At 40.3% G+C, this 14810-nt stretch overlaps 1 protein-coding gene across 2 annotated transcripts in view; it reads left to right on the plus strand.

Moving 5' to 3' along the window:
* The window catches only part of gpm6ab (glycoprotein M6Ab), a 49293-nt gene extending 38965 nt beyond the window's left edge, over nucleotides 1-10328 (plus strand). For both annotated transcript variants that reach the window (XM_061772066.1, XM_061772067.1), the window contains one exon: nucleotides 4828-10328. In XM_061772066.1, the coding sequence (XP_061628050.1) occupies nucleotides 4828-4980 (153 nt within the window). In that variant the 3' untranslated portion in view covers nucleotides 4981-10328. The remainder of the gene's footprint in view (nucleotides 1-4827) is intronic.
* Nucleotides 10329-14810: the final 4482 nt, after the last annotated feature.

Genomic DNA, 14810 nt, shown 5'->3' on the forward strand with positions numbered 1-14810 from the left:
GGAAGGAGTGGACACATCAATGAATGACATCATTGTGTGGATGCACAAAAACTGAACATGACATGAGACTGAGAAATGTTCTTGAGGCAACCAGAAAAGCAAATCTGAACCTGTATAAAGAGAAATGCCAGCTTGGAGTAAAGGAACTAACATTTGTGGGGGACATCCTGAGCAGTGAAGGCATCAGACCGGATCACAGAAAAGTGTCAGGAATTGAAAATATGCCAAGGCCATTATTGCAAGGAGCATGTACAGAGGTTTAATGTACGATCAACTACATAGGAAAATTCATACACTATCTTTCTGAAAAGATAGCGCCTCTGAGACAACTGACTTAAAAGAAGTTTCCATGGGAGTGGAATCATGAACATGAGAAATCGTGGTGCAACTTGAAGAAGGTGCTCACAAAAGAGCCAGTTCTGAAGTTTTATGACCTGGTGAGGCCTATTAAGATCTCATCAGATGCATCACAGAGGGGCCTTGGAGCTGTTCTTTTGCAGAAGTATGGTGACTGGCAACCTGTTGCATATGCTTTGAGATCCATGACGGACGCAGAGACAAGATATGCACAAATTGAAAAAGAACTGCTCAGCATAACATATGCCTGTGAAAGATTCCACCAGTTTGTGTCAGGGCAAGCAATAAGTGTTGAAACTGACCATAAACCACTAATTGCATTGTTCCAGAAGCCACTCAATGACTGCCCACTGAGAATCCAAAGAATGATGATCCGGCTGCAACGCTACACACTCAATGTGATGTACACCCCTGGTAGGCTGATGTACACAGCCGACACTTTATCCAGAGCTGTTGACCCAAAAAAACCCAGCCAACACCAAAACGGACAATGATGTAAAGGCGTATGTGAACATGATTATGAGCGCACTGCCTGTCGCAGAAAATTGAGCTCATAAGAACAGAGCCCAGCAAAGATGACACGATGGAAACACTGTGCAAAACTATCATAGATGGATGGCCCAACTGTAACCAAGACTGCTCACTTGTTATTCAAGAATACTGGAACTGCAGAGCAGAGCTGTCGGTGGTGGTGGCATCATCTACAAGGGAATCAAAATAGTCATTCCAAAGAGTCTATGAGGAGACATGCTCAAGAAGATATATGCAGGGCATCTTGGCATTGAAAAATGCAAAAGGAGAGCACACAAGGTGATGTATGGCCATGGATTAATCAGGATGTGACAAATGAGGTGTCAAACTGCTCAACATGTTTGTAATATCAAGCAAGCAATCCTGCAGAGCCACTTAAGCCTCAACCGGTGCCAGACCGACCTTATTTGAAGGTGGGTGCTGACCTCTTTGTTTCTGGAGTAAAGGACTACATTGTGGCCACAGACTATTATTCCCTGTATCAAGAAGTCTGTAGATCACACACTATGACAGCAGAGACTGTGATTACATCCATGAAAGCCACAGTCGCAAGACACGGTGTGGAACAGAATTTTCCAACATGAAGTTCATGTTTGCCACAGCATGGGACTTTGTTCACACAACATCAAGTCCTCACTAACCGCAGTCTAACGGGCTAGTGGAAAAGTCGGTCCAAACTGTGAAAAGACTGATGGGCAAAGCACAGACAGGACAGTGAAGATGACTTCTGCAAGAGCCTGCTGGCATACCGCACAACGCCACTTGAGTGTGGTGTGTCGCCAGCTCAGCTCCTTATGGGATGACACCCGAGATCAAACCTGCCTATCCAGGATAACCTACTGAAAACAAAGGAGGGAAACAGTGTGAAGAACTTCAAGGAGCAGCAAAACGCGAACTGAAATTATATTATGACAGAGGACCAAAGAACCTACCTGAACTGCATGCTGGGGACCAAGTGAGGTTTAAAGACAAAACAAACACATGCACACAGAAAGCAAATGTTCTGAGTGAAGTTCAACCACGGTCATACACCATTCAGACAGAAGATGGAGCTCTCCTGAGACAAAATTGCAGAGAGCTTCTCAAGGAACCTGCAACTGGAGAACAGAGATTTGAGTCTGCTGAACAACCTCAACACACACTCAAGGCTCCATCACCTGAGTCACCGACCCATATACAAGAACAAACACTCAGAAAGTCTTCAAGAAATGTGAAGCCACCTGAGAGACTCATTCAACAGATTTAAATGTGTTTATATGTTGGTTGTGATGTCATATCTATTTAAATTTTAAGTACAGTTGTGCACTTGTGTGGTGCAGACTGAGGTTAGTACAAGCTGATTTCGTTGTGAACTTTAAGTTAACTGAGTTTAGCTTAACAAGTAAAAAGAGAGTTATTATTATTCTTTAAGTATATGCATTAGGGAGGGCAAGTCTTATTATGCCAATTTTTTAAAATTGTTTTTATCCTTATTTTTTATTTTCTGCTGTTTTTATTGCATTGTACAGCACTTTGGGAACCTTGTGTTAGTTCATGTGAATGCTGACTATACTTCCGCCCAGTAGGGGGCGTTCGGGGTCAGTGAGTAGAGTAACCACAGAGGTGAAACATGTTGAGATTTCCCTGGCTGTACCATCCATCCATCCATTTTCTGAGCCGCTTCTCCTCACTCGGGTCGCGGGCATGCTGGAGCCTATCCCAGCTGTCATCGGGCAGGAGGCGGGGTACACCCTGAACTGGTTTCCAGCCAATCGCAGAGCACATAGAAACAAACAACCATTCGCACTCACAGTCATGCCTATGGGCAATTTAGAGTCTCCAATTAATGCATGTTTTTGGGATGTGGGAGGAAACCGGAGTGCCCGGAGAAAACCCACGCAGGCACGGGGAGAACATGCAAACTCCACACAAGCGGAGCCGGGGATTGAACCCGAGTCCTCAGAAATGTGAGTCTGACGCTCTAACCAGTCGGCCACCGTACCCCCCTTGGCTGTACATATGATAAAATCAAGTTCAATATAAAGTACCTTCTTCCTTAAGTAACGACATTGTTAATGAGAACCCACAACAAAAACAATGCACCCTGGACCACTATTTGATGGTGTTTGAAGGCTCTAGCAGTAATGACACAGGTGTCTATGAGTGTTAGGCCACTAACAATCAATGGAAATGTCAATGGCATTTGATCGCAGGCAAAGAGAATTAAGATTATGGATTATTTAACTAAATTTACAACAGACCTCCTCCTATTACAAGAAATGCACCTTATTGAGTCAGAAGAAAAATGACTTGACTCTAATTTCACTCAGGCTATCTCGGCCTTTTATAACAGTAGACAAAGAGGAGTCTCAATACTAGTTCATAAAAGACTACTTTTGACAATAAATAGTACAGTAACAGATCCAGAATGCCGATACATAATTATACAGGGTACAATATCTAACAAACTTTACACAATTGTCAATGTATATGCTCCGAATAAAGATGATCCAGCCTTTTTTCACATGCTCTGTTCACACTTGTTTAACTTGTCAGCCAATTCTACAATTATCATGGGAGGAAACTTTAACCTGATGCTAAATCCCCTTATAGATCGCTCAAATCTCAAAAATAGCAATCAGCCACAATGCGCCAATATGTTAGACCAGTATATGGACGACTTTGGACTGAAAAACCCTACAAAAAGAGAATACACATTTTTGTCATCGCTTCACCCCTCTTTTTCAAGAATAGATTTTTTTCTCTCAAACAATTCGGGAGCTCAAAAAAATTACCTCCAAAATACACCCAATCATCATCAGTGACCACACACCAATTTCTCTCAATCTAAAAATTTAGTCAAATCTGGGACCCCCACCAACATGCCGCTTTAACACATCCCTATTGAAGGACCCGGACTTTGATTCTTTCGTGAGGAAGGAATGGGATGAGTTTTTGAAATTCAATGACTCCCCAACCATATCCCCATCTCTGCTGTGGGAAACTGGGAAAGCTGAATTGAGAGGTCGAATCATATTACACTCTTTGAAAAAATTCAACACCACAGAAGAACATGCAATTAATCCGACAGATACGCTTAGAAACCAACTTCAAAACGCAAAACATCAATTAGACATCATCTTATCAAAAAGAAAACAATTTCTATAACAACAGTTAAGCTACACTAACTTTGAGTACAATAATAAATCAGGCAAATTTCTTGCAAACCAACTTCAGCGCAATAAAGAATTAGATAATGCATTAAAACAATTATGCAATCAGGATGAAAGCCTGGCCCGACGGAATCTCCGTTGATTTCATTAAACATTTCTGGCCAATACTAGCGGCTCTATTTTTTGAGAATAGCCAAGGAGATACATAAACGATAAAGGTCAAATAAGTAGGCTATGGCTATGAAAGGGAGATTTGAGATTGACTTGCTAACATGGAAGCATCCAGCGTTCTATTTTTTAGAAGAGGCTTAATGGCAGCTACTTTCAGAGCTTTAGGAAACTCGCCTGATAGATTGAGCAATTGATTATTTGCCCGAAAATCAGCTAGCACAAACCTCACAATAGCTTTGAAAAAGTCAGATGGTATTGAGTCAAGACAAGCTCGTTGATGATTTCAGCTGCTGAACCGTTTTCTCTACAGTTTTTTGGTCAACCATATCAAATTTTGACATGATAATAGAGTTTTGGGTAGAGTTGGGTGGCTTCAGATGTAGAATAATTTTATCATATTGCTGATTTGTGCTGATATTTAACATGATGTATTGTATTTTTTCACTAAAATAACAAGCAAATTCATTGCATTTTAAAATTGAGCAGATATATTAAAACTGGGACAAAACCATTAGAAATATACTCAACATTTGAAAACCGAGGTTCCACTATAATCTCAGCATGAATACAAAAAGTGCATAAGTGGCTCCTTCCTGCTTTGTTCTGCTCCCTGTAGGTCAATTTTCTGATGGCATTGGCTGCTAACTGGGGATACCTGAAGGATGCCAGTCGGATGCAGAAATATGAAGATATCAAGTCGAAGGAGGAGCAGGAGCTGCATGACATCCACTCTACACGCTCCAAAGAACGCCTCAATGCCTACACATAAACACATGAGATGGGAAACAATGCACTCACTTACCGAACAGACACGCAAAACAATTTATCCGCACACAGAAACTTGCAGCAACAGTCATGGATAGAAGGATATCATAACATATTATACAATACACACCAGTAAAGAACATATATACAGATCTGTGGTCGGCAGCAAAGGTGATGAAAAGAAAAACAGTGATCTCTTTCGTGTGCTCCCGTTGATCTTGCCTTGGTGATCTACAGTGTGCTAATATGCTAAACATCAACCACATGAAGTGAAAGTTAACCTTGGGTTTGCTAAGACTTCTTCACATCCAATGGGACATTAGAGATTATCTTTACATTTAGTAGTTTATGATGGAATCAGACCTTCATTAAGATGGGAAACCCTTGACAATTCTGTCACATATAGTGCATACAAATACAAATGCTGTTTAAGGATAGATAATGTTTGACAGTGCATAACAGTAACCAGTTTTGACTAGAATAAAGAAATAACCAGATAATTCTCAGAAAGCAAACCTACATATAAAAATTCAAGATAAAATATGATATGCCCAAGAAATGAAGACCTTTCCTTTGCAGGCCATAGTAGTTGACTGATGGTTAATATTAATCCCGTATGAATGTGCAGCGCTTAACACATTTATTAGACCAACTGTCATAAAGGTGAGAAAATACCATCCAGCATCATGAAGGACTTAAATGTAGACTATTTCAATTGCAGTGAGCTTTCTGCATTTTAGCATTTTAGCAAGAATGAGTAATTTCAAACTGAATCCATCTTTTCATAGCCAAATTTGAGCCGGCCCACTGGGTGTGTCTGAGAACTAGGAAATTAATCAACCATAACACCAACATTCAACCACTGACACAGTTTTTCTGAGGTATATACTTCTAACTAATGACTATAATTTGGCATCTTAATCAACAAATTATAATGTGCATTACTATTTTATTGAATTTTTTTCTAAAACAGAAAATTTGAAAATTCAAAAGATAATAATAATTACAGTTTAGCTTTAAAAAAAAAGTTTAAGGGCTTTGACACACTGGTGTATTAACTGTTACAATTTTAAAATGTGGCATAATCCTTACAATGAGGTGGTGGTCAAATAAAAATGTTAAGCACCTTACATAATGTAACCGAAAATAAACCATCCTTACAAATGTCCGCTGCGCGCATGACACACTAAAGCAACGATCAGCAGAAGAAACACGGAAGATTTCATTGTCCTTAAGATCATCTATTCAAGGGGGGTGGGTAATATCAAGACACTACCATCAAGAACCTCAATACCCATCACACTAACACAAACACACATACACACACACACTCACACACATATAGATGTGGCTGAATGGTCAGTGTTGTGCAGGCAACGTTGTATGGTGGTGTCATGCTGTGCTGTCCTTTACCCACATTATGATGACTGGTATTGCAAATAAATATGGTTCCCGAGGAAGTTAGTACTTAAATGAGTACAAACGGGTAGCTTGACTCACTTCTCATCCCTGACCAAATCTTTTCCTAGCTCTCATCTGGAGCCCAGTTTCATCAGTTGTGTCTTATACAGTAGCCTACTCACTTCCTATACAGTAAAAACAAGTCTACAACACAAATGGTCATTTTCATAGCAGGTTGTGGCATCTTCTTTTTTTTAATTTAATCTAAACGTGCTGAAGAATGTTTAAAAGTTAATTCATTATATGAATCCAAACTTATATTTTCTACATAAGATGACAACATATGCCAGAAAATTGATAGTAGACAAATCCGACTTTGTGTTATTTATACTGTATACGCAATGTTTGACTTGTTAAATTCACAATTTGCACTTAAGGTGGCTAGTCATTTGAGACAACTGTGAAATTGGGCTTCTCTCCCCTTCCTCTCTGACAATGTTTGTGTAAACATGTACTTTGTCCTCCAGAAACAGCACATCTTAGCAGCACAAAGTCTTATAAAATGCCATGTCAGTGTCATATTGTTAAGACTACATTTTTGTCACTTTTTTGAATTTTTGCCGAATTTTTACCAGCATTATTCATATGTAATTTTAATATTGGGGTACCTGCAAAGGGCAAGTGTGTAAGTGGGGAGGGGGGGGGGGGGGGGGGGTCGTTATTACATTCACAGTTTCATGTGATTCTGCACAAACAACTACACAAAAAAACACACGTGTGAACACCAGTCATTGTGAGACTTTGATTCTATGGTTTTTCTGTCATGTTCAGTAGTTTATGTCTTTGTATACCAGGCTCTAATTATACCAAAACTTGCTCTTTTGTCTTGAAAATAATCCAGATCCTCACTAGAACAGACAAACTCGTCCTTGGTATCATGAAGAGATAACTGTGACTTGTGAAGGGTATCTTGGTTGAGTAGTAGTGGCTTTCTAGGTCAGGTTGAGCATGTGTTTTTTTTTTTTTTTTTTTTGGGGGGGGCGGGGCCTTCAGTCCTAACTGGATCTTTTCAGAGGTGAATGATTTTACAGAAGCATAGGTCTCATATATTTTGAGGGCCTTTACTCGACATGTGGTGGATAGGCATCACAGGAGAGCCACGAGAGGGAAACTATTGTTCGCTTTAACAGTCATCATTTTGTATTATTTCAGTGCTTTTATATTATATGCCACAGTACCCTTTTATGGATTAAGATCTACATTGCAGGTTTATTCAAATGCTATCACAAGGCATTTTTGTTTGTACTAAGTGCGACAAAACTGATTAGTAAAATCATCGTGTGCTACTAATAAGCTCTAAGGGAATGTGAGTCTCTATCTGCCAGTAGAGATGGTTGAAAGATTAATAGCGATCTGTATTGTTGAGATGAGGATAATTGATTGATTAATGGTTTGATGAGGAGAAAACCAACAGAGAAATACACGCACACACACACACACACACAAACCCCATTATTGCCATCACTCTGAGCCATAACGCTGCTCTTTTATTGTTCACTTTAGCATTTCACTATTTTATGAAGAACTTTTAATCCTATTTTTGTCAAATCCTATAATTACAAAAGGGTGTCTAAAAAATAGTAAATCCACTGCACTTATATAGGTCAATTCATGTCTTTTTTTTTGTCTAACCAGTAATATGCACTGCACTTACAAATATTCTGTATAAATATACGTACAGTACATATGCCAAGAAAATTATTTCTGATAGGTAACAGAGTCTGAAGGGTGAAGTTTAGACTCAGTTGTCCAGCTTCACGTCATTAGAGCGGTATTTACGGTACACACACACACACACACACACACACACACACACGTGTGTAGGCACGCACACACAGGCACGCATGCACACACAGAGTACTGGTGGAAGACAAAATTGTATGAAATATTTTTTCAATAGTTGAGCTTGTTAAGACAAATGCTGTTCCTATTTTGACATATTATGATATGGTAAAATAAATTTACCACTTTACACAAATTGGGTGCAAAACGTTATAGACACTGTATTTGACTATGAATTGAAAATGAAGGCAAAATCAGATGCAATTTGTTTTCCCAAGGAGCTTTAAAAACATCAAAACAGCATCATGTAGAAAACCAATGTGATATGATTGAATGTATCGAAACCTAAATTAAACCAACTTAGACGCGACGAGGGTTCGTGACAATGTAAATGCAGCCTGGATGAGGCACAATAGGCACCGTTCACCAGACAGTTCCTGTGTTTTGGGGTGTCTTGGCTGAATACAGTCAGTATTTTTAAGGGTCGAGTTTTACAGTAACAGTATTCATTTCATATCATCTCATTGCCTGACATTGGAAGTCGTCAGTGTTTTTAACCTCAGAAACAAAAAAATGTTTTGTGCACTTATTGACGATTGTGAGCTCTCTATCTCTCTTATTCTTGGTGTATGTGCATTGACGTCCCCTTTGTGGGATCTGTGTATAGTCTTGCGGCATTGGTATAACCTGAAAAAGTAACAATGATGAAAATGAATTAATTCATAAAAATAAAGAAAATCTTATTCTAGGTTAATTTAAAAAAAGACTGTGAATCTAGTTGTTGTTTGTGGCATGGTTATGCATTCAATGGTCATCATTTTAATGATTAAACAGTACAAAAAATATTTTCCACTAATGCTGTTCTGCTATTTTTGTTTTGTTTTTGACTTTTTAGCTTGCGGTATTGAAGTCCTAGTTGCTAATGGTGTTGCTAAGCTAGCTAGCTTGTTTAGTTGTTTACCACCAGAGCAATACATTGTACCAGTTTAACAAAAATAACAATTAAATATGAATCCTTAACCTGAATTTTTTTGGCTAACAAGTGCATGACAAAACTGCAAGTCTTAAGTGATATGATTAATAGTGTTATTTATTGTTTTTCAAGAGATTTGCAGCTATGATGTAATGTATTGCTCTGGCCGCCCATTATGCACCAACCCACTTCAGCGCACATCCTTTGCCTCTTTCTATCACATGAATTCACTATTCACTTTTGGCAAACTTGAAATTTTAATGAGTTTCTTGGTCTCGGCCCTTGAAACTGCGTTGCCATCGAATCACCATGTTACCTAGCAACAAGCCAAAAAAATTTTTTATGAGCAACAGTCAAAAGGGGGAGAAAATTGCTGTAGGCCGTGATGACTGGTGCTACCATGGTTCAAAATTATGTAAAGAACCAATTACATTTTTCCCGGACCGGAAATCTTTAGTGTGAATCAAGAATGTCACAACTGGCATTAGAAAGTGGAAAAGGATGTGAGCTGCTTGCGCTCCATTTGTTTGAATCTCCTTGTGAAAATGTTTGTATTGACACATGCTAATCCTGCGTCCTTCTTGTCTACCCGCTGTCCGGTGCTTAATTGGACTAACACTAACATTCCACCTCCCTGGCTTTTGTCGTGTGTGATTTCAGCATGAAACAAATCTTCAAAAACATAAAATGTGATTCCTATCATTCTGTGAGATTTTATTTTTATTTTGACTATGTACCTGGAATGCTACAGTGTGAGTTCTGCAGCTCAAATCGTCAACTCTGAATTACAGGATGAACAATCAGCTCTGTTCTTGAATTAATTCAGCTCTTGACCATCATGAGCTCCACCCCAGAGTTAAAAACTGATATGAGGGTGCCACTTAAAATGATTATCAGCTATATACACAAACATCAAGGTTGGACATTTTGGACGTAGGGAGATTTTGTTTTTTTTCTTCGTTTCCATAGTAGACATTTTGTACTCCACTCTCGTTGCTTAGTAGCAGGCTTTCTTTGATTCACTCCCCCATTTTTTGTACATATCTGTGCCAACAGCTTGGGCAGACAGTGGCTTTTTTTATTTGTAAAGACATAAACTTGCTTGCTTATATAAATAAAATGAAATATTACACTTGTGTACTTGTTGTGAAGGAAACCGTTGAGTTTGTGTCTTAATTTCATAAAACAAACATGGCAACTCTGCTTCAACATGATGTGGATACTGAGAAACAAGAATTCCCAATATGTACAAATATTATTACTCCACTGGTCAATTAAACCATCCAGAAGTACCAGAGCCATGACTGAATGGATTCAAATTCATCGGCAAACAAAGTATGCGGGTCTCTCAGTAAATGTCACTCTTTGGTCCAATATATACAAAGTAGTGCAGCCTCCAAAGCCTAACGCCTGTATAATTACAAAACTCATTCAGTCTGTTATTCAACCAACATTTTCAGGGACACATTCCTTTAAAGTCATACTCATTGCATATGGTCGTGCATTGTGAGAAATCGGTACACACAACAATCCCGGGTGTTCAATGTAATATTGCCATTGTAATAGGAAACCTGAATGTTCACAGGAAGGTGAGCTGTGTGGATGTATGCTAACTCTCTCTTATTATGTATCACCACATCCTTTACAGTTTATCAAATATAACCAGGCTTGGGCAGTAATGGAATACATGTAATGGGATTGTGTAATCAGAATAGAAAAAAAGGTAACTGTATTACATTACAGTTACAGGAAAAAAAAACGTGATCAGATTACAGGTATATTTATTCAAAATTTGGATGATTTTGCAGGATGACAATTTTAATGTAGGGAGAGGCCGGTTGTTGATTTTGAGCCCCAAACCTTTCCAGAATTAATAGCATATGATTGTGTCATAAAATGGGAAGTGTGTGTGCGCGTGTGCATGTGTGTGTGCGTGTGTGCGCGTGTGTGTGTGTGTGTGTGTGTGTGTGTGTGTGTGTGTAGGTGTGAACGTGCGTGTGTGCGTGCGTGCGCGTTTCAGTGAGGGGCTACCTCTAACAAAGCAAAGTTTGCCCTTATAAATTTAGTTAGTCCTCTTTTTTCTCCATTTCACTCGATATATCACACACACTGAGTCATGTGGATGGATTTTAAATACTTTGTTATGAAGCTAGGCAGTACGGTGTACAAAAGGTTACCTTCGGAAGAAGAGTGGACCAAAAAGACGCCAGATGAAGAAGAGAAAATGCAGTCCCAAGACCAAGAAGCGGTAAAATAGACACCGCCTCTAGAATCGCATTTCATTTTAGGATTATTGGTGGTTTAAAACCAGTGGAATAAAATAACATTATTTCCCAGCTAATGCATTGTCATACACATCATGGTTAATCTATGCAATGGTGTTTCAACCTTATTCGGTGGCTAATAACACTTAATGTCGGTTTGCGTAACATTTCTGTGTTCTGAGATAAACACAAGAATATTCGGTCGACAAACAGATTTAACCAGCAGACATTTAAATTTGGCGAAAAACAATCACTAGTGACATTGGTGTGGCGATATAGACTGAGAGCATTTGTGCAAAGTTCGTAAAATATCAAACAGACATTTAAATTTAGCGCAAAATGTCACTAGTGATTTTACAGCTTGCAGTAACTCTCAAACGCCAGCGGGTGTCGCTCATGTTCCATCAATTGTCCCAGAGGGCTTCGGGCAGGGTTTTCTTGCAATTTTTAATGTAGAAAAGAACAGTTCATTGCTGAATTTGATTATTGTTAAAAAGGCAGGGAATATTGAGTCCATTGTTGTCAAACTCTCTTGAACAGACACACTTGAAAAGCAGGTTTCTCAAATTCATGGTCATTAAGTCAGTTTGCAAAAAAAGGTCTTTGTTGTTGAGACCCTTCAGACTGGCTGAGGGTGTGACCGTTAATGTGTAGAACCTAATCAGTCAAGGAGAGGGAAGGTGCTAAGTAGAGCTTCTAACCTTGATGAAAGAATAAAATCTTAATCTAGACTCAAAAGAAGGTGGAGTGATCCGTGGGATAATTTAGGTCAAGGAGGGCCTCTTCCACTTTCTGTGTGGGGTCACACAGAAAGTCAGTGCTAAAGGCGCGTAGAGTGTTGCATCTCAGGATCAAATTTGAATTTGTATTGTCCCAAAAAATTTGAAATCTTGATTTCGCTGTCATAATTGTCGGCTGGCAGGTGGTAGAAGGTGAGGTCCTCAATATGCAAAGTGGCATCATTGAGGGAGTCGCTGACTGGGCGAGCGACAAGATAGGCTCTTTCGCGGAACTCAGGATTGACATGCAGACCTGCGGTGCTTGTAAGGAAAAACCCGAGCTGGGCCGGATTAGCGGGGCCTGTCAGGGCCGTAGACCGAATAATTTTAATTAAACCGAGGGGTCTCAAATGTGAGAGAATTCTGTCCATTGCTGAGTTGTCTAGAAAGGGAGAAATTTCACATATCCTGTCGTTCATCAACCTTTTAGAAATCTGTGTGTGAGCCTAAACTGTTAGGGGCAGCAACAACAGAGTGGTTATGATCTGCCTATTTTGGTTAAGGGTTGCACTGCAAGCGTCGAGAACGTTACACTTTGGCGGACTTTGTGTATTCCTTGATGTAGCGAGAATGATGTCACAGAGGTTGGACCTGCTTGACCGATCCCGTCTCACTGTGACCATCCTTCGTTTCGCGCAATGATGCATAGTGGACGGAGGCCTGTGTGACCCCCCTTTGGCTGCGTGGGGCCACCAACGGTTTAGAAGTGCACTCCATGGAAGGGTAAAAATAGAAGGTTTTGCCAGGTACAAAGAAGAAGTGCACGGGAAGTCCGAGGTCTCTGAGAAGAGACAAAGCCTGTGCTGTTGAAGCAATGCATTTGTAAAAGTCACGAAAGGAGCAAAATGAATTGGCGGCCACGAAGGGTGATGGCCAGCTAAGCAGGAAAGACACAATTAAGGTTAGCATGACAGCTGAATAGTTGGACAAATGATTAGGAACAGGGCCCACAATATGTGACTCAGAGGGCGCAATTCTGCTTCTCACCAAGGGGTTCTGTGGTCTCAAAAGGTTGAAAGAATGGCCTGTGTCACAAGGGCGACCACTGGTGGACATTGTTAGCATTACCGGTGTGGACCCCTCTTTTGTAAAGAGGTCACCTGGCTGCGGTTTTGGTCGAAGCGGAGCACCATGGAGGCTCAGAGCGGAGGACTGGGTGGTTTCACTGGTACATTTTGACATTCGCAGGGGTCTCCAGACCTGTGACCAAATCTCGCACCTAGTCAATAGTCAATCAATGGCATGAAACGACTTAGCAGATCTTGTCCAATGAGCAAGGGTACTAAAGCAAAGATGCCGAAATGGCTGCTTGTCTCTTTTGTTTGGTTCCCTGAGTCATTCGGTGACTGTTACGGTTTATTTGACGCAATGGTTTTCTGCCTCTTCCTTTTGGGTTTGTCGCGCTTGGCCAGACAGGGCCGGGAGTCCATATTAACCGGCAAATGTTCAAAGTTTTGGCGGGAGTCATTATTGTGGTAGCTCAAACCAAAAATATTGTGATCAGATAGCTTTGTGTTGGTCTTTTTCTGCATAGCGAAGCCTTTAGTGGCTAGGTCACGCAGTTGTGAGCTGGACAGCATGTGAGTGCATGCTGCTACTCCCATATGGTGTTTAACATTTGGGTGCATGTTTTCAACAAAAAGCGTTTTAAAATGTATGTCTTCTTCCATGTATGGCTCATTTAGAAACCCGAAATATGCTTTGCGCAAGCGACAGTCGTAAGCTTATGGCGTTTCTAGGCTCCCTTGTTTAACAGTAAGGGCGACCGGTAAGCTGGTGATGGCTTCCGGGTTGTCAAATTCATGGGACAAAGTCTGACAAAGGGTTTGATAATTTGACAATACCTGTGTGGGTTGTCGCTCAATTAAGCTACTCACTTCTCGACTAGATGTGACCTTGATAAGGTAACGTTTATCCTCAGTGGTAGCGGATGAGAGGAAAGTTAAACGTCGATGTCTTTAAATTATGCTGCCATGTCATGGGAGCCGTCTGGGTTAAGTTTGAATCTCGGAATATTGCGCACAAGTTTGTCGAAGTCTTTCACTGTCATACCGATAGAGGCGCTAGGATCACGGAGCGGCACGGGGGAGTCCAAGAGGTCAGCTGCAACTGGCGCGGCCAGCTCTTGAGTAGGTGCTGTCAAACGTGCAGTGGGGCCAGGCGCACAGGCAGGAACTCTTGACTCTTCCTGACCCAATGCTGGAGAGGGCTCTTCTCGAGCGACTGAAAGTCGGGGGCTCGCCGGTTTCATCTGAAAGTTTTGGCTCTTTGAAGTTCCAATTCCAGTTCCCAAACCCCAATTCCAATGAAGTTGGGACGTTGTGTTAAACATAAATAAAAACAGAATACAATGATTTGCAAATCATGTTCAACCTATAGTTAATTGAATACACTACAAAGACAAGATATTTAATGTTCAAACTGATCAACTTGATTGTTTTTAGCAAATAATCATTAACTTAGAATTTTATGGCTGCAACACATTCCAAAAAATCTGGGACAGGTGGCAATAAAGACTGAGAAAGTTGAAGAATGCTCATCAAACACCTGTTTGGAACATCCCACAGGTGAACAG

The sequence above is a fragment of the Phyllopteryx taeniolatus genome, chromosome 4 (genome assembly GCF_024500385.1).
Source record: "Phyllopteryx taeniolatus isolate TA_2022b chromosome 4, UOR_Ptae_1.2, whole genome shotgun sequence".
In the NCBI taxonomy this organism is placed as follows: Eukaryota; Metazoa; Chordata; class Actinopteri; order Syngnathiformes; family Syngnathidae; genus Phyllopteryx; species Phyllopteryx taeniolatus.